The sequence below is a fragment of the Quercus lobata genome, chromosome 3 (genome assembly GCF_001633185.2).
Source record: "Quercus lobata isolate SW786 chromosome 3, ValleyOak3.0 Primary Assembly, whole genome shotgun sequence".
In the NCBI taxonomy this organism is placed as follows: domain Eukaryota; kingdom Viridiplantae; phylum Streptophyta; class Magnoliopsida; order Fagales; family Fagaceae; genus Quercus; species Quercus lobata.
The window spans coordinates 4327666-4347088 of NC_044906.1; the positions used below are offsets into that span (position 1 = coordinate 4327666).

Consider the following 19423-nt stretch of genomic DNA (forward strand, 5'->3'; position numbering starts at 1 on the left):
CAATGAGGAAGAAGTCTCTTAGGTTAGTGTCGGACATGAAAAATCATTTTTTTGACATTTTGATAAATTCTTTTTAATTCAAAGGAATTATAGCAATTCAAGCTTGTCAAATTGAAATTTATCACAAAACCTTTCCAGGACTTCCCATTTGGGTCAATCCATTATCATTTGATTGTAATTCAATGAGATTAAACTATAGTCAAGCTTTATGACTAGTTATATATAATAATAATAATAATAATAATAAAAGACTAATTGTCGAGCACTTTTCATCGTTTTCACAATATTTTGCTCGTTTTAAATTTGATATTGGCTTGTGAACTATCAAATTAAAGGGAATTTAATTATCCACGACATGTGCTCAAATTCACCCATTAGATGGTTAGATTTTTGGTCAAATTTGAGGTCAAATTTTTGAAAAATGTTTGAAAATATTAATTTTGACATAAAATAATGAAATTTAGCATTTAGGTGATTTTTTTTTTTTTTCTTTCGGTTTGCTCAAAGAATGTTCAACAATGGCATTTTGGTTATTTTGGCCTCAAACATGCAAAATTGGGCAATTTGGCACCCAATCAAGATAAATTCCAATATTTTTAGTATTCCCTTAATCTTTGGATCAAAATGGTTACTTTTGTATATAAATTAGGATTTGGACATGCAAAAAGAGGCATATAAAATATGGTATCAACGTGTAGTAGCTTTTTTAGTTTATCCGTTGTAATTTTTTTTTTTTTTTTTAGAGAAAATTTCAACTTACTGACTCCGTTCCTGATGATAGTTCTTTATCATCAGACTAAAACACCAATCAGTTTTTGGTGTAAGCGGGAATTGAACCCTAGATTTTTTATACAACCATCAGAAACTTTACCAGTTGAGCTAATTGAAACCTACTTATTCGTTGTAATTGTAACAATTAGTCTTTTTATAGCAAGCTGCATTGAATAAGATATGAGCCAATATTTAGTTAGAGATGTTGTTGTAAATGACGTACAGCTTATTCGCTGATTTAATTAGAACTCTTAGAGACTAAACTAAGCCTATGCATCTATAAATAGCCTCACTATTGTAAAGTACAGTAGCTTTTGGAACAAGTCTTGAGAGCTTTATTTCAATGAAAGCATTCTCAAAGAATTGATATTCTTTCATTCCCTTCAACACCCCCTAGAGCTATCAACTATCTCTTTCTAAAACCTATCCTAGCCTTAAGACAGTTTGCATCAAGCCATGGCTAGCAAGACCTGCATTCTCCATATTCTCACCCTAGTCTCCATTTTCTTACCTCTTGCCATATCTTTTGACTCCAACTTCCCTGCTATTTTCAATTTTGGTGACTCAAATTCTGACACTGGAGAGCTTGTCGCCACCGGGATTGAGACCCTTCTCCCTCCTAATGGACAGAGTTACTTCAAAAAGCCATCTGGGAGATACTGTGATGGTCGTCTCATCATTGATTTTCTCGGTAATTTTTATTCCATGATAGCTGTGTTCTAATATAGTTTTCCCAACTCTGTTTTCCTCTGTTCTCAAGTTTATTGTCTCATTGATCACTGAGTGATTTTTAAATTCCTTAGCTTTTTTTCTTAATTTTTTTGGTTATTATATTGCAGTAAGATCAATGGACCTGCCATTTCTAAATGCCTATTTGGATTCCATTGGCACACCAAATTTCCGAAAAGGGTGCAATTTTGCAGCTGCAGCATCAGCTATACGTCCAATAACAGGATCTGCCAGCCCATTCTCATTAGGCATTCAGGTGGCTCAGTTTCAAAGACTTAAAGCTCGGGTTCTTGAATTGGAATTGCTACCAAAAGGTATTTGCATGGTTCATCAATGTCTAGGCTTCCAATTTTGAAACTTGCATTGGCAAAACATATTGTTTCTAGGAAAGAAACATAACGAATATTTTCAGATTAATGAGCCTTTTTCTTTCAAACTTTGTGCAGGTAAGAAACTTGGCAAGCACCTCCCAAAAAAAGATTATTTTGAGAAGGGGCTTTACACGTTTGATATAGGCCAGAATGATATTGCCAGTGCATTTTTTTCCAAATCATTGGACGAAATAATTGCTTCAATTCCAGAAATTTTGGCTGAGTTTGAGACAGGAATACAGGTAAGCTTATTGACAATTATCAGTGGAGCATTGAATTCTCACCCTATACTTGATGAATTGGATTGGTTTTTTTCAGAAATTATACGAGCAAGGTGCTAGAAATTTTTGGATACACAACACGGGTCCTCTCGGATGCTTGCCTCAAAATGTTGCCATATTTGGAACTGACAAATCAAAGCTTGATGAGTTTGGATGTGTCAGTCAACATAATCAAGGTGCTAAAGCCTTCAATAAGCAGCTTCTTGCTCTTTCTAAAAAATTAGAGGGCAAATATTCAGATGCAAATTTCGCATATGTGGACATCTTCACTATTAAATACAACCTCATCGCAAATTACTCCCAATATGGTTAGTATTTCTATTCTGGATACTTTATGATCCATTTGGATTGAGAGGAAGGAGGGAAAGTAGAGTAGAGTAGAGAACATTTGGCCCAAATTAGTCTATTTTCAGTCAAATCTATTCTACTCCTCTCCACTCCCCCTCCTTCTCCCCTCCATCCAAACGGGCCATTAGTATTCTTACACTTATTTTAAGTTTAGAAATAGAAGGACATAACATTCTCATAATTTCTGTAAATCATAATCTTTCATTCAAGTGGCATTGTTAAAATATAAATAATTCAGCTAATTTATCATAATGGTACATGATAAAATACCTACCTGTTTAGTTAGGGCGGTTATCATTTATCAGTTTACCCCCCTAAACTCTTTAAATGTTTCCTTTTACCCCTTTGTACGTTGGACTAAATTGAAACCTCATGTTTTTATCCAATCTGGCAACCCTGCTTGAGAATGTAATTATTTTGTAATAAAATATGATAGTATATTTTCTAAAATATTTGTAAAATTATATATTAAAATTAGTCCTCTGTAATTAAAGTATTTTTTTATAAGAAATTTCATTTTAGATATATTAAATTATTAATTAAGAAATGCCCTTTTTTTTTTTTTTATATATATAACTCTTGACCAAACCTACCAAGAGCAAGAATTTTTTTTTTTTTAATAACTGAAATAAACAATGTCATATTGCTTTCCTTTTTTAATCAATGAAAGTTTGTGTTCTCTATAAATAAAAAATTACATACATATTTAATTTATTTTTATATTAAAATTTTCATCTACTTATACTAATTATAGAATATAGAGGAGATTAAGTTTCATATACTATATGTATAGACAATGTTTTTATTTTTTGATTCTTTAGTGATTTTATGCTTTAGTTATAAACATCTAAATTAAATTAGATGAATATGTAAAATGCAAAGTTATATGTAAAGTTAAAACTGTTTAGGATGAATGTATAAAATCAATCTATTTATATATTTAATATTGTTAAAAAAATTAGAAGTAAAAAATAAATAAGAAAAAGAATGATTATATGACTAATGACATGACGGATTAGGTAGTGCAATTAGAAGCTTAACAAATTTTATATATTATTATTATTATATAGATATAATTCCGTGGAAAATGATTAAAAAATGACATAAATCCACTTCCCTTCCAAGGACCCATAATATTATTATTCATCAGTCTTGTTTTGTTTCATGGGCAATACACCACTTTCCAATCTTCGTTTCTTATAAAATAATAAGATGAAATATTATAGGTGTACCTTTTCTTTTTTCTTTTTTTTTGAGAAGAATATTATAGTTGTACCTAGACTGCCCCCATATTGAGAATCATTTAAAATAATATAGAAAGCACAGATATTTTATTCAGGGTGTCGTACTCGTATTGGATATGAGACATGCTAGGGACACTTTTTCACCTCTGGTCTAGTCGTGTCCTTTTTTTTTTTTTTTTTTTTAAAAAATTGTGGGACATGGGAGGAACACTTATCTTTTACTTTTTTTTTTTTTTTTTTTAATCTTGAACACTTATCTAATTATCTTTTATTTACTCTTTTAGATCTTATTTTTGGTTTGTATTCTAATTTCTAAACATCATATATCAATCATGAATTTACTTCACTATTTTTTATTGCTCTTAAATTGATATATGTTTAACATCATTAGAGAAAAATAAATGCTTAGCAATATTTAAAAATTAAAACAAAAATATATTTAATAATTAATGAATATACGTATTTCCACCATACTTGTGTCCTAATTTTTCAAAAATTGGCATTTTTATGTCATACTCGTACTCATATTTGTGTGGTTCATAGCAAATAATTCTAAATGTAATGAAATTATTGAGGTGCATAGGTATCAAGTCTCAGAGACTAAATTTCTTTATGTTATAATCATGATACATTCTTGAAATTTTGGTGATATTGATTTGCAGGATTTGAACACCCTATTAGGGCCTGCTGTGGGTATGGAGGTCCACCATTGAACTATGACAGTCGCATTTCCTGTGGGCAAACTAAGATCTTGAACGGGACCTCAGTCACGGTCAAAGGGTGCTCTGATAGCTCTAAGTATATCAGTTGGGATGGAATTCATTACACTCAGGCTGCAAATGATCATGTCTCATCAGAAATACTAACTGGAAAATACTCTGATCCGCCTTTCTTTCAGAATCTCATGTTCTAAACATCAAATATTCTTTTTATTATACTCAACTTATTCTTTTCTTCCCTGATCCATTAACTTCTGTCAGCAATAATCCACTTCTCAGAAGTGGTATTTTTTGTAAACACCGAGTACACTTCATCAAATGACATAGCGATGCATAACTCTCACCTAAAATTTATAGCTTAGAACTCAATGCATGGTTTTTATATTTCAATGTTGACTGTAGTTTTTAAAACTGAACTTATTTCAACCTCAAACATTGGGGTCAGTCAAAATCCATTTCAGGCAGAACAATGCAAACAAAGGAACCTTTCACATACATGCCATTGCTTTCCTTTTAAGTCTTCCTGACTTAAAAGATACTTCCTCATATTGAAAAAACACACACACGCGCGTCAAAACACGTAAAGTCCTAAAATTTCTTTCTACGAATTTTTTTATTTTTGAAATCATTACATAATAGTTTTATTATCAATGTTGCAAGTTACATCTCTTTAAAAGTTTAGTCAAATAAAATTTTTCTTGGACTTTTTTTTTTTAAGGACCTAATATATTGTTAAGGGGACCAAAGTTTAAGGTTAAAGTTTGGCTACAAACTTAGTTGTAGCTTGTCGGGGGCCTTTTTTGCGCGTAGCCACATGCCTTTTGGAGGTGTGACTTTGCTAGGCCTGGATTTGTTTTGGGGAGGTCAACCCGGAACTCGACATTGGGCCTCATAGACCAATGGCTACCGGTGTATTTTTTAAGCCTACAAAATAGATAAAACCCAAAGTCTTAGAATCATGATAATAGTTGAAATAAATAAATAATATGCTTAGCATGATAGCTTTGATTAAATGGTGAGTTGATACGTTATTATTATGTTTGTTAAGTGATATCCAGTATTAGAAAGTGTTTAATTAGGTGTCCAATGTACAATAATGGGATGAGTCCGATAGTCCATGTCTAGTTGCGGTTCATGGTTCATGTTCAACATGATAAGGTATGTCCAGCAATGGTTCATGTCCAAATAATAAATGTCCAATGGTAGTTCATGTCCAAAAAAGATATGTGTCCAAGGATGGTTCATGTCCAAATAATATATGTGAGATGATGGTAGATCGATTTATTAATATGTATGTTCATTAATGAAGTATTAGTGAGATGATACTAACATAACTTGCATCCAGCGGTAAAATAATAATGAATTAACATGCACTTAATAATGTAATCTTGAAAATAGAGAAAGATTGACTTATCTTGTGTGTTTCTGACTCCAGCCGTATAACATCACTTTGTTCTTTATGTGATTTGTGGCCCTAGCCATGTAACAATAATGGGTTGATGACATTCCAACAGTATAATAACATGAGTTGAGTGGTATAATAATAGTGAATAAAATATACTTAATAATATAAGTTTGAAGGTAAAATATAATGACTTATCTTCATAATTTGGGGCTCTAGCCGTAACATTAGTGGACTTAGTCATTTCAGCAACCTTTAGACTTTGCAGCTCCAGCAGTACAACACCAGTGGGCTTAACATTTCAGCAGCATGGTGAAGTGAATCCTTTCATGGTGACTTCATGTTTGAAAAGGGAAAAATGGGTGCAACTGGAGGGAGAGAGAGCATATCCAGCTGTGTGCATCGATTGGTTAAGTTTGTCCCCTTAATCATGCACTTAAATGATTTTCTCCATGTAATGCTATTTTAGTTTTTAGTCAAGCATGAGTGATATTGCCTTCTATAAGAAGGGCTTTTAGCATTATAAATATATGTCTTCCATGAGAAAGGGCTTTTGTGATGTGTTCTTGGAAAAATATTTTGATACGTTTTAAGATGTGTAGAGATGGAAAGAAATATATATATATATATATATATTGTGAGATATGGTGTTTGTAATATTTATAGGAATTGTATGTAGATACTTTGTTGGACATGGATCTTGTATACTATGTGAGGCATGGAGTTTAAAGATATATGATGAGAATGTATGGGTATTTTGTGAGGAATGTGTTTATAAAATATATGGAAGTGTGAGATAGATAATATGAAGGTTAAATATAGTAAATACCTGAGATTATTCGTGTTATGGGTTATGTTGCTTTCTAAGAAGGGAGATTTTGTATGGAAAATAAAGAACGAGATGAAGATGTGTTTTGGGCAATAAAAATGAGTGAAATTTCAAAATATTGAAGTATGGAAGAGATGGATAGTGTGTAATAGTGCTATCTAGGAAGATATATTTTTGTAAGGGAGATGAAGAAGTATAGAAGAGTTTAGAGATCTTTAGAGATATGGTAGCAAAATGAATAGAGTTTCAGAAAATGGAAGATGAGAGAGGAAAGAAGAAAGACATGGAGATCTTTTAGAGATATGGCAGCAAGATGAATGGAGTTTCAGAATTATTGAAGATCAGAGAGAGGGTTCAGACAGAGGGGGGGGGGGGATAAATGATGTCTTTAGTGTGTAGCTTGGTCCTCTTTATATAGAGCCAAACTATGTAACTAGATTAGAATTTAGTTGAAGGAAAATTAGCAAATAAGGGAAAATCTTTGATAAAGTAAGTGGTCTTTTGTTTTTTTAACCAAAAGAAGAAATTTTGAAACTTAAATGTTGCTGACACAGTTGGATGATGTCATGTGGATGACATCCTTTGCTTGGAAAAAAAAAAAAAATACTTGGCATTAAATTCATGATTTAACTAAAGATGGTGAGATGATCTTTAAGGGATCCTCTTGTTTCTGGTACCACAGTTGCTGGGATTGGGCATTTATGGGCAAATGACATCATTTTAGGACATATGTCAACCTGTTGGAGCTGCTATAGATCTGTTGAAGCTGTTACAACTTCTGTAGAAGCTGTTTGCAGCTTCCGCTGGAGCTGTTTCATCTTCTGCAGAAGCAGAAGCTGTTGCAGCTTCCACTGGAGCCATTTTTGGTGTTTTCGGCTAAGTTTCTTCTCTTGGAAAAATTATATGTTTAGTCCATATATAATTTTGGTAAGTAATAGACTAGTTGGTTGATATTTGATGAAGTTTTAGAGATACAAATATGATCTTTTTGTATTTTAACCAAATGTTGGAGAGAAAAGAGAGCATTTAATGGTAGATACAAGACGTTAATATATATTTAGCCATGTGCTTGGAATTGATTTATATGAAAATAATGAAATAATTAATATGGAATGATATGATTATATTTTAAAACTTATATTATATGATGGACATTAATTTTTATGTAAAAAGCATGAGGAGTTTTATCATTTTAAGTGCTTATGTGATATGAGAGGCTCACCCAAATGTTACCTTTTGCACACTGACTCGTCAGAGTTCAGGGAATTGGAGAAGACATGCTAAGTAACATGCTTTCCTTTATCAACTTTGAACCGCTGGAGCTTTACTAAACATACTTCTTGGCCCTCCAAGCCACGACTCCCAAAATTCCTCCGATGAGACTCATGAGCTTGGATCATGAGCCAAAAATGAGATGTTATGCCATGAGCTCGAATTATGGGCCTTGATGAGATTATATCGCTATGAGTTTTGAACCATGGGCTTCGGCATCATTTTTGTGAATTAGGACTCTTTTGGGCTTTAAAATAAATTCTCCCAAAATCTATGATAATATTGATGTGGTGTGGATCGTCAATGAAATGAAGCCATGTGGTATGAAAAATTTGTCCTCAACATAGTTTAAGGCTACAACTCTCACTAAACAAATTAACATTACTACATATTTTGAAAATCTAACGGCATAAATTTCATATTCTCTATGTTCTTAAAACACGTGTCAAATATCATTCTAATCGGACGTTATTTACTATTCAATCCCTAAATTTATTTTTTATGTATAATTTTAAATTACAAAAATTTGAAATTTAAACATATGATTGTCGATATAGCTATTGATTTTTTTTCTTCTTGAAATTTTGCAAGTATGGAAGATAAAATAAGAAAATATAATTAAATGGTGAATTTGTTAAAATTCACATCTAATAAAAAAAAAATTTGATTAGAGTTGTAGCCTTAGTCCACAACCAAGCTTGTTGCCAAATTTTGTCTAAAGTTTAATTATGTTGAACCTAAAAAAAAATTTAGGGTGGTCACAAAGTTTTTTTAAGGATTAAAAAATCATAATTTTTTTTTTAATTTATATATCTATTATTTTTTCCAAGTCAGGGTGGTCCTATATGCAGAGCTGCCCCTGGCTTTCTGGGATCTTCAACAGCATATTGGAGATTGAGTGCACCCTCCCGTGCGTACGCTTGGTCAGACATTAACTTCAATTTCTTTACTTACCTAGCTATCTTGATAAATCTAGTAGAAAGATATATGTTTAAAAATAGCAAAGGTTCTGCCTGATTTTGGAGATGTAGCCATAATGGGTCAGGTAGTTCACATTGTTTTTCTTCTCATGGCATTACAGATAGGTCATTCCATACTTGAATTGTATGAAGGCCGTCCAACTTGAAATTCACACATTTATTGGCATCAATGTCTAAGCATTCCGTATCGAGAAAGTGAATGTAGATTACTGAAGTTGTCGAACACATATATTACAATTATAAACAAAGCTCTGTTCTTACTTTTTGATTTTCTCATGAAAACTTTTAACATGATCATTTGTACAACAGCATGTTATACGTTGTTACGAATCTTAAATGAAGTAATTTAATAGAAGAATTTAGAATTACAAATGGCATTACTTCCTAGAGACATAAGCATAGTATTGTGCCATAGGAACAACAAAGGCAATCACTAACAAACCTCCAACTACAAGAGAGAACTGTCCCCGCTTCTCTTCAGTCTCTTCCTTGGTTTTGAAATTGGATTCACGTTTATTGTCTTTAAACGTAGGTCCACCGGGATCTGGAAGCCCATCGATGGCAGCTACTAGCCTTTTGGCACTGCTATAGACAGCTTCATTGTACTTTTCTTCTGTAGCCAATACTGCAATTGCAAATTCAATAATTTAATCACCATAATCTGCAATATCTTCTAGAAAACAGTAGGGAAAAATTACTGCTGCACATCATTGAAGGAAGATCCCAAAAGTTTACTTCTATGGATTCTTTGATTGCATCCTATATCTCCACTATGTCATCTGAAGCACTGGACACCAGTAGCAAGTACATGGAACTTTTGGACAGATATTCATCCACAATAAAAACTAATTGTAGCTTCATCCGAACAAAATAAAATTGAAAATCAAAATCGTACGGTATTCTTTTAATTTAAAGCTCTCAGGCTGTGACTATTATGTCAATTTCTTAATGTCTACCCAATGTATGAATTAGAATAGGAGGCCAGAATGTCTCTAATCATATTACAATGTGGGAAAAATGGTATTAGAATTTTTAGAGAAACAATCATTTAAATATGGTGTTTGTGTGTCAGTAAGCAGTGTTTTTGTTTGAAACTGAGTAGCCTTTATTAAAAGAGCATAACGATTGCAGACCAAAAATGAAATTTTGTAGCATCATCTTCTAAAACATGGGGGAGTTTACTTGGCCATGTCTTGGGTGGAAAGTGCTCCTCTAAGGTGTAACAAAGAGCATAGAAAAACCCAATTCCATGGTGCTGAACTTAAAAAGGAAATTTATGGATCTGGATTCTGCTCTTTCTTTATCAATTTCCTCAAGGCTGGTGTAATTTTCCTTGGCTTATTGTGGCAAGCAGTTGGTATACTCTATCAAAATCTTATTTCTAATCTGGGTCTCCATATTGAGGCATTCCTGCTAATAATCCTCAAGGTACTAGTGGATGTCTTCCAGCTCTTAAACAAAAACAGAACGGTCTCGCTTTAAGCATAAGCAGAAAATAGAATGTGCACATATCTTCCATGATAGGACAAATCAAATGTGAGGACCCAACAAACATTTCTAGGAAGTTTTCACAAGCACAAATTTAAGAAAATTAGCTCAAATTGGATGGCTTGAAGATGTCTTTGAAAATTGAAGAGGCCTCCATCCAGAAAGCACCCAATTCTAGCACATTTTGAAGAGGCCTTAGAAAACTGAATCTGGCTCTCGCATTATAAGCTCATTACTACTCTTTTGGACAATAGAAATAGTTAGTAGAGAAATTCCATTCAGCACAAGCAGAAGATTTTGGATGTTTTCATATAGTGCCACTTTGATGAAATTTTAAGACGAGACCATCTTCCTCAAAGTAGTAAAAATAAGCTTCGCATAACCCAAAAAACTCCAAAATCAGAAGTAGCAGCAGGCCAAGTACCCTTGTAGGTAAAAGAGGTTGTCTATGCTTTCATTATTGTTTGGCATAGCAGGGAGAAATTTCCAGTGATAAAGTTTGTCCCAGTGTTAAGAGCATTTTCTAACAACATTTAAGTTATGAAAGAGCACCTCATACTGTGCCATGAAACCCTGATATGATGCAATCTTTGATTAAGTTCAATGCCAATTATTCTGGTAGCTCCTAGCCACATTGGGTGGAACATTATAATGTGGATTCCCCAAGTCCTATGAAGATTACTATTTTGTAATTTATAGTTCCATTAGTAAAACCCTCTAATTTTCTTTGCCTATAAAGTATTTATGTAGTATCTGAATTCTATTTTTTCCCCATGGTTTATGAAAAACATTTTTTTTTCAACCAAACTTTTATGCTGTTCAGAATGCGCATAGTTAGAACCATTGTCCTCACAGAAGAAGTTGCAGATAAAGAGTGGAATTATCATATGCCAATTTAAAAAACGAGAACTAAATTCAAGGTTACCAGGGAGGTTTTCTGATACAGTGGCATCAAGAATAGTTTCTCCAACAGCTTGGACAAATGCAGGTCCACCTGTTACTGCCCCTTCCTTTTGACTGGTAACAAGCACAACTATGCCCTTATCATTCCCCTCTTCAACTGAGGGATACCAACGCTCCAAAACTTGGTCAGCATACTCAAAAGCATCAGCTTTGCTCTGCAACCAAATGTTACAACTTTAAATCCAAAATAAATATCTCAGTACACTTGTGGTCTTGAAAATCATAACTTTGCAGTAAATTTTTAACACTTAATACAAATTATTAACCATTATCATTGTTTATTAATATGTAAAAAAGAAATAAGGCTCTAAACCTTAGATCTCCAAGCACTTGAATGAGCCTAATAGGATTATATTGCACAGTTGAGAGAAGTTATCAATTATCAAGAAAGGAACACAGGCTTGAATCTAAGGTTTAAGATTTTCTTGAAAACCAAACAAAAGTCGGTGAATTAATATAATTTAGGTAACTAATCATTCCATTTGTTTTTATCATCAAAATGGTGTTACAGAAAGAGTCAAATTCACACTACACTAAACAAGTAAATACGTAGAATCAAAGGATTTTAGTTATGGAAAGAACTTACGGTGAGCTTTCTAACAGTGATGAAGTTAATATGGAAGTTCTTCCTTGACTCTAAATCAGACAACAACCTTTTCAAGTCCGACCTTGTCACTCGACTAAGCACACCTGCATCATCAATTACGTAAGTTTCTTTAGGTGGCCCCTCATTAAGTACATCAAACTCAGAAGCTAGTGCATTGCCACTAGGCAAGAGTGGACTAAAGTTGAGTGCTAGAGTGAGAGCTAGAGCTGCTAGTCCTTGTTGGGCATAAGAAAACCAGCTTGTGGGTATTGGTAAAGATGGCTTTAGTGATTGAAGTTGGTGTTTTTTGAGGCTTGAGGTAATAGGTTTGGTGAGAGAAAGAGAGTGTGATTTGGGTTGGAGAGAGGACAGTAGGGTCTTTGGAGATGAAGGTTTGGGGTTGAAGAGAGGGGATAGAGAATGAGGGGAGAGAATGGTTTCCATGGGAGAAAGCAAGGAGGTTCACAAATGTTGAAGCATGAAGGGAAAGGAGAGAGAGAGAGAGAGAGAGAGAGAGAGGAAGATAGTGGTTTTGCTATATCTTTCTTTTTCTGGTTTGGAATTTTGGGTGGTTTGGATTTATTTGTGTTGGATTGGCTGGGTGAATTTGAAAGAGGATAACGTCTATTAGCCATGGAAGCCAAAATAAAAGGTCATTTTGGTCCATGTGAGTTATCTATTTTCCTGGTATTGGTTCAAGTGGCAAACAACAAATTTTTTTTAAATTTTATTTTTGATCTACTGTTAGTGTTACAATGGCACGGAGGAATTTGGACCTAGACGTTTTTGGAATTCCAGGAACTGTCAATCAATTGATTTATGAGATTCGTGGACATCAAACAACAAATAATTTGAGGTGGTATCTTGTAATTGTCCAAGAGTCATGTTAACGGATGGTAAGACAAATATTAATAAACTATATTAGATAATTTTTTATACCTATTTTATAAGAAATTAAAAAAAAAAAAAACTAGAATTAAGTAGTTAATTATATTTATAATTTTATGAGTAAAATAGACTTAGAATTATTTGCTTTATTTATAGAGAAGTGAATCAAGCAGTTGATTTTATGTATATATTAGAATTAACCGTCACCAACATGTAAATATAAAATTTCAAGTTCTTTATGGATTTGTACCCAATTTCATTCAATTATATTTGTGATAAAACCTATAAGAGACTTTGTATAATTTTCCAACCTAGAAAAAAAGAAAGTGATAAATGATAATCTAATCTTTACACTGAGCTGCAGGAGAATTCCTATGATATTTTTTGATAAATTCTTTTGTATAACATTATTTCAATATGGTTTTATTGTTAACATCATTTTTATTGTATAATCGCAACACATCATCTCAAATCAATAGCGTCTACATTCTCTGCACTCAAGTTCTTGTAAATTTTTCATAAGCTATGTACCTCAATTGACACTTTCTTTCTTAAGTTTATATAAAAGAGAAATTCAAGTTTCAAATTTATCATCTCTCAACTTAGTGTGTATTTGGATACCAATGAAAAATTAAAATTATTTTACTATTCAGTTTATTTTTGCTACTATTCATGGGGCCTACTGCACTTTTTGATATTATTCATGGGCCCCGCTGTACTATTTCAACTAACTTTTACTTTTATCTATAATATTTTCAGCAATAAATTTTCAGTTTTAGTAAAATAAGCAGTATCCAAACAAGTCCTTAGTTATTAAAAAATAAATAAATAAAAGAGTTTTTGAAAAAAATTATTTAAAAAAAAAAAAAAAACATGACCATGTGTGGTATTGAAATGACCAAAACCACCCATAATTTTGTCAAATTTCCAAAGTACCCTCCCTGAAACATACAAAAACTAATAAGTACTACTACCCCTATGTGAGTCCCACATTATCCCCCTCTCTCTCCCTCCAATTTTAACCAGCCATGAAAACCATCCTCATTCTCTCATGGCCATTCTCCTCTCCCTATCTCCACACCCACCAAACCTTCCCCATAAACCCATCACTCTCCCCACTCCCAAACCCACCATTCCCACCACAAACACCTCTTCTAAGAGACTCTTTCTCCTCAAAACAGCTTCACTTTGCATCATATCCTTAACCCAATCATACCCAATTGCCCATTCTTCAGCTGAACCTTCACAGCCTCCGAAGCCGGCTCTTTCAGGTATTGCAAACACCAAGTCTTGGTTCCAGTTCTATGGTAGTGGTTTTGCCATTCGGGTCCCTCCACAATTTGAGGACATCACGGAGCCTGAGGTATACAATACAGCACTTTCTTCTTATTTGTCTTTCTTTTTGTGTTCTTGCATTCAAAATAGTTGCAGCTTAAGGAAATTTAAAATCTTTAATGGTGATAATAGGCTGAGAAAACCCTTGTGAAATATTATGAAGTTAAACCCAAGGGCTAGGTTCAGTGCTTCTTTAAATTCATGATTTTTACCTGAATTTGTCTAGCACTCAAAAGAGAAAATTGGTAAATTTTTCTTCTTTTAAAGGGAAAATTGCACTTTTCTCCTTAAGTATGTTAAAATTGCTAAGTCTTCCTAAACTTCATGTAATGAGCCTTTTTTGTGGTCTAAAAGTTTGGAAAGGGAAATGAGTGATTATAATGAGAAAGTATATTGGAAAGTAAGGAATTGACTATGTTCGAGGTAGTGACCCTCCTAAAGAAGAAGAAAAGGGATTAAGAAGAGAGCCAATAGAAAAAGTAGAGGAATTTGCATCAATGTTAGCTAATGAGAATTGTTACGCGACTCCTGGTATTTATACTAAGGATTTTACAAAACAAGTATAATGAAAAGTCAAAGGTTGTCTCTTTAACCAACTTACTAATTGTACAACAACTTGTAGCGAACTAGCAAACTATTCTTGGGATTGTCTTGGTCTTTGTTCTTGATCTTATCCGTGCATTAGTTTGGCATCTTCACACATGTCCTTGGTTGGGTTGGGCTGGACTTTTTGCCCTCAGTTTGGGTTCATTACTCTTCAAAACTTAGCAATGCCCCACCTTTAATTACAATAGATTGTTAGAATTTCCATTAAACATTAAAATTAACGGAAAACTCAAGTTTTTGTTAGACGTGTTTTTGAAGAATTTTGACATTTCCATTAAATTTGATGGAAATTCTAATTGCATGGGGTAAAGTTCTTTTACTAATAGTTAAAGGGGATATTGCTCAGTTTTGAAGTATAGGGGGGGACATTGCAATTGGACCATAGTTAAGGAGGGAAAAGTACAATTAACCCAAAATAATATGAATTTTAGATTGTGAAAAATTTCATTCTTGTCCATTTGATTGTATGACTTGCATGATATAACGGTCGTATGAATTGTAAATAAAATTGAGGTGGATCTTGATTAGGAAATCAACACCATAGGCAGCTGTATTGGTTTGTATTCATTGGTTGCTAAATGAAAAACTCTTTCATTTCTACCTCAATGTTACAAGACTCTCATTCAATTTTGGCTTGTCTGAAATAAGTTTTGATGTTTATCTTTTGTTACTCTTAATGCTTTGGATGTTCTTCATATACAATTGCTATCTGTAAGCACCATCAAATGATCTTTCTTTCTGTACAAGGCTTTGGAGATTGAAGTTTCAAAAGTTATTTTATTTTATTTTTATTAAAGTTGATATTTTGTTTGAGTTTTGAGAGTATGCTATGCTCTAGTTATTTGTTTTGCAAGATATAAAAATTTCCAATCAACTGAATTTGAAGCTCAATGTTTAGGATTACAATGCTGGATTGTCTCTATACGGAGATAAAGCAAAGCCAAAGACATTTGCAGCAAGATTTTCATCTCCAGATGGGTACATAATTTGTTTAAGTTCCCTTTTGATGGTTTTGTTTATTTTTCTACTTTTTAATTTGGATAAGATGCATCAGAATTTTTACGTCTATATCTTATGTACTGTTTATTTGGACATGCTTGACTTTCCTCTAGTAGAATAGTAAAAGTTAATTTTTGTGAAAGTTGGGTAGTATTACTCAAAATATAAGCATGAAGGTAGGAGATAGAACAATGAAAATATAAAAGAGGGAAAGAATGAGATTCAAACATGACCAGAAGTACTAGAAATGTATTCTACATTGATATTTGATTTTTATTTGTGTCATTGGTTGACACAGATCTGAAGTTTTGAGTGTTGTCATTCGCCCATCCAATCAACTGAAGATCACCTTCTTAGAGGTATGTGTTGTAACAATTATGAAATTTCAGTTCTCCATATATGACATACGTTTACTTATAGAACTCTATTGCTATCATAGCTCATGTGGTATGACTTCTTGTATTGTTTATTTTCCTTGTAATTGATATAGCCCACCTACAACCAGTCTTAAATAGGAATGGACGAATTAGTGCTTGATGGATCCATAAAAAGTTTGAGGTGGCTTTTTTCAGTTATATATATTTTGTGTTGAAACAAAAGGAATGTACTCACCATTAGTGACAAGTATAATTTGAATTCCATTTTGGCTTCCCTAGTTACACGTTATGTCTGCAACTCCAGAATTTGGCAATTATATCTTAATGACTTGGAATTGAGACCATCATTTATGGTCTATCAGGCTTTCAAATTATAAGATTCTTCTTCGTTCGATCTATGACTTCCCATAGTAAACTCCATGTGAAGCTTACCTTATCTTTCCTAACTTGAACAGGCCAAGGATGTTACTGATTTAGGTTCTTTGAAGGAGGCAGCAAAAATTTTTGTTCCAGGTAATAATGCTCTGAATTTTTTTACCTGTCCACTACCTGCAGTCAACATATCTTCCTCTGCTCTTTCTGGTTTTGGTTCTGAATGCTAGTCATGCTGCGTGGCAGGTGGTTCAACTTTGTACTCTGCAAGAACTATAAAAATAAAGGAAGAGGAAGGTTTCAGGTGAGTTTATTTTCTGAGTTGATGACAGGCTGTTAGAAAATATTGGTATCTAATACTATCAGAGTAGAAGTTGGGCCTTAAGAGGAGAATTAAACTTTTTTATTATTATTATATAATGGTGGAAGAATAAATTCTTGATGTAGGACGAGTTCTATCACCTTTCCACACCTACAGTTGTGAGCAATAAGAGGATCTAATTTGCTCAGATTTTTAATTGGGTTACGATAAGACTCAACTATCCATTTTCTATCAGTGTCTCCATGAATTTTAGAGTGGTCAGGATGTTAAAATATAGTCACTATTTCTTGTAAGCCTTTGCATGTAATATTTGGAACTTTTATTTCCTAATGTTTGGCGTTCAAATACTTGTTTCAGGACTTATTACTTCTATGAATTTGGTAGAGATGAACAGCATGTAGCATTAATGGCTGCTGTTAACAGTGGAAAGGTTTGTAACTATTTCTTTTCAGTGATAGAATGCTTGTTTGTAAAAAATATAGCCAGTACATACCAGGCTTTTGTGCCTGTAATGGATATTGTAAGTGCCTATAGCCCATTAGTTGATCAACTCAATAGAATTCTACTGAAAGGCCCAAGAACCTTCTGATAAAAAATTAGGATTTTGATTTGCACAAGAAAACCATGATGCCGGTGATTTTTGTTTTCATTTTGATGTCTAATGATTTCATCAAGTAAATCAATTTCTCCCTTTCATACGTAGGCAATTATTGCTGGAGCAACTGCCCCACGTTCTAAATGGGAGGATGATGGTGTGATGCTTCGTTCTGCTGCTATATCACTAACAGTTCTGTAGTCAAACTGCCAAAAATTCAAATTGCAGGTATCTATAGCTATAACTCTCCTAAAATATCCTGTTAAATTTGTTGAATAAAAGAAAATGAATTGTATGCAGTTTATAATTTGTCCATAATTGCCAAATGAATTGCAAAGAAAAAGAGAAGGCTTAGCTTCAATTAATTACCTAGACATCATTGCCATATTTCATGTCTGGTGAAAAATGAAAATTCAAAACAAAAATTCATGTTCTTTTTATGTTTATGCAATCATATTACCTTTCATCTTTCTGACTGGGAATGGTCATAACCTCAAGCAATTGGTGCTTGCGGCAAAATATTTCAGGTCAGTGAACTAAAGTGAGATACTTAAATGATCATGGGCCAACTTTTCAGCATAAGGCTAAAGTCTTAGACTCAAGATCTAGCCTTTTATTTTCAGCTGTTGGTATTTTGAGAGCTAAGTTATTGGTTAAACTTGGGCCTTGGGGACCGTGGTGTTGAGAATGAAACAGAGGGAAAAAAAAAAAGTATTAGGGCTCATTTTATGTGACAAAGCCACAATGTGACATAACTTGATAAGAATTTAACAATTTATTTATAATTAATATCAAAATGCATCAACACTTTTCTTTTTTTGCTCATTCTTACTTGTCTTGCCTTCACAGTGTTCTCATTGTTCATCCTATGCAACTACAATTCAGATGGGACACAAAATTTTTCTTGGATTTGATGTGCCATTCATTGAATCAATTTCTCCTGCCTCTTTCATTGTTCAGATGATTCTGGGACTGCTGAGCTAGTTAATGGTTAATTGTCTAGCATTTTTTCTTCCTAGGACAACTTTTATGCAACTTAAGCATATAGCATATAGAGTTTATTGAAAATGCTGATTTGAGGGAACTTTTACCATTTTTGAGATTGTATAAGGTAATTTCTCTTCAAAGTTTATCTGAAATTTTGATTGTATAATTCCTTCAATTCATTGTGCATGTTTTAACTGGAACTGTGACTTGCCTTTGTTATATTAATGAATGCAGAAGAGATGTGACTTAGTTTAACAAAAGCCCGCCCATTAAAGTGCTTTAAGATGATTAACAAAGTTAAAAATGCCAGCATTCTAATTTCCTTTTTCATTTATAGATATTTAAAATTACAGATAATGTCATGTACCAGTACCACCAGTGTAGGTCAGTACCACCTGCTGCTGCCCATTTGCTCATGCAAATTTGCCCACCCATTGCCCACCAATGAATGGCAACAAGGCGGCCTTTGATGCCACACAAAAAATTCATCACCCAGAATAACATTGAAGTCATCCAACAGCACAATCAGAAAGTTTACCTTTCTGGTCCACTTGTTAACCTTAAAATTCACAACATAAGCAATCCCAAAAATAAGTTTTGCCTTTGAGTTCACTGCTTTGATTATACTAGGGCACTAGCTAACTTTTAGCCCAAGCTTTTGGATCATTAGATCCACCAAAGACGTACCTGCCCATAGGCTTTAGGCCATACACTTATGGCCTATTTGAAAGTTTAGAGAGGGAGTAGAAAGGAGGAGAGTAGTGGGGAAGAGAGTAGAGGGAAATGATTACCCTCCACCTTATTTGGATGTTTTTAAAATTAGTAAGGGAGAAGGGAGTAATTAGCCCTTCTCTTGTTTGGATGTTTTAAAAATTAGGATGTAGAGGAGAAGAAATGATTAAAATAGATAAATTTACCCCTATTTGAAAATGGACTTGCAACATTGGTCTATTATTAAT

General features: G+C 33.3%; 3 protein-coding genes across 4 annotated transcripts; 2 read left to right on the top strand and 1 right to left on the bottom strand.

The window, feature by feature from the left end:
* The first annotated feature begins 1148 nt into the window (after positions 1 to 1148).
* On the top strand, positions 1149 to 4670 carry LOC115982821 (GDSL esterase/lipase At1g54790-like). The gene is made up of 5 exons (XM_031105539.1): positions 1149 to 1462; positions 1611 to 1814; positions 1947 to 2113; positions 2190 to 2460; positions 4407 to 4670. Exons 1-5 carry the CDS (start codon positions 1228 to 1230, stop codon positions 4655 to 4657), a joined length of 1128 nt encoding a protein of 375 aa, XP_030961399.1. The 5' UTR covers positions 1149 to 1227; the 3' UTR covers positions 4658 to 4670.
* A 4478-nt stretch (positions 4671 to 9148) lies between these two features.
* Positions 9149 to 12536, bottom strand: LOC115981705 (UPF0603 protein At1g54780, chloroplastic). Its single transcript, XM_031104027.1, has 3 exons — positions 11984 to 12536; positions 11360 to 11552; positions 9149 to 9571 (listed from the first exon to the last, which is right to left on the bottom strand). The coding sequence occupies exons 1-3, from the start codon at positions 12425 to 12427 to the stop codon at positions 9324 to 9326; spliced, it is 885 nt and encodes a 294-aa protein (XP_030959887.1). The 5' UTR covers positions 12428 to 12536; the 3' UTR covers positions 9149 to 9323.
* A 1327-nt stretch (positions 12537 to 13863) lies between these two features.
* Positions 13864 to 18639, top strand: LOC115982485. 2 transcript variants are annotated; one of them, XM_031105093.1, is made up of 8 exons: positions 13864 to 14234; positions 15711 to 15790; positions 16110 to 16170; positions 16644 to 16701; positions 16807 to 16864; positions 17240 to 17312; positions 17586 to 17705; positions 18327 to 18639. In XM_031105093.1, the coding sequence occupies exons 1-7, from the start codon at positions 13923 to 13925 to the stop codon at positions 17676 to 17678; spliced, it is 735 nt and encodes a 244-aa protein (XP_030960953.1). In that variant the 5' UTR covers positions 13864 to 13922; the 3' UTR covers positions 17679 to 17705; positions 18327 to 18639. The 2 variants fall into 2 exon arrangements, with proteins under 2 accessions (XP_030960953.1, XP_030960954.1); XM_031105094.1 differs by having other exon boundaries at positions 18352 to 18639.
* Positions 18640 to 19423: the final 784 nt, after the last annotated feature.

Bases quoted from the DNA above. Each gene is read 5' to 3' on its own strand.
- LOC115982485 (XM_031105093.1), top strand. From the start codon at position 13,923: ATGGCCATTCTCCTCTCCCTATCTCCACACCCACCAAACCTTCCCCAT. The intron at 16,171-16,643 runs GTATGTGTTGTA...TAACTTGAACAG, and splicing joins TGAAGATCACCTTCTTAGAG to GCCAAGGATGTTACTGATTT. The intron at 16,865-17,239 runs GTGAGTTTATTT...TACTTGTTTCAG, and splicing joins AAGGAAGAGGAAGGTTTCAG to GACTTATTACTTCTATGAAT.
- LOC115982821 (XM_031105539.1), top strand. From the start codon at position 1,228: ATGGCTAGCAAGACCTGCATTCTCCATATTCTCACCCTAGTCTCCATT. The intron at 1,815-1,946 runs GTATTTGCATGG...AACTTTGTGCAG, and splicing joins ATTGGAATTGCTACCAAAAG to GTAAGAAACTTGGCAAGCAC. The intron at 2,461-4,406 runs GTTAGTATTTCT...ATTGATTTGCAG, and splicing joins CGCAAATTACTCCCAATATG to GATTTGAACACCCTATTAGG.
- LOC115981705 (XM_031104027.1), bottom strand. From the start codon at position 12,427: ATGGAAACCATTCTCTCCCCTCATTCTCTATCCCCTCTCTTCAACCCC. The intron at 11,553-11,983 runs GTAAGTTCTTTC...ATTTGGTTGCAG, and splicing joins TCACTGTTAGAAAGCTCACC to AGCAAAGCTGATGCTTTTGA. The intron at 9,572-11,359 runs GTAACCTTGAAT...TTGCAATTGCAG, and splicing joins TGTATCAGAAAACCTCCCTG to TATTGGCTACAGAAGAAAAG.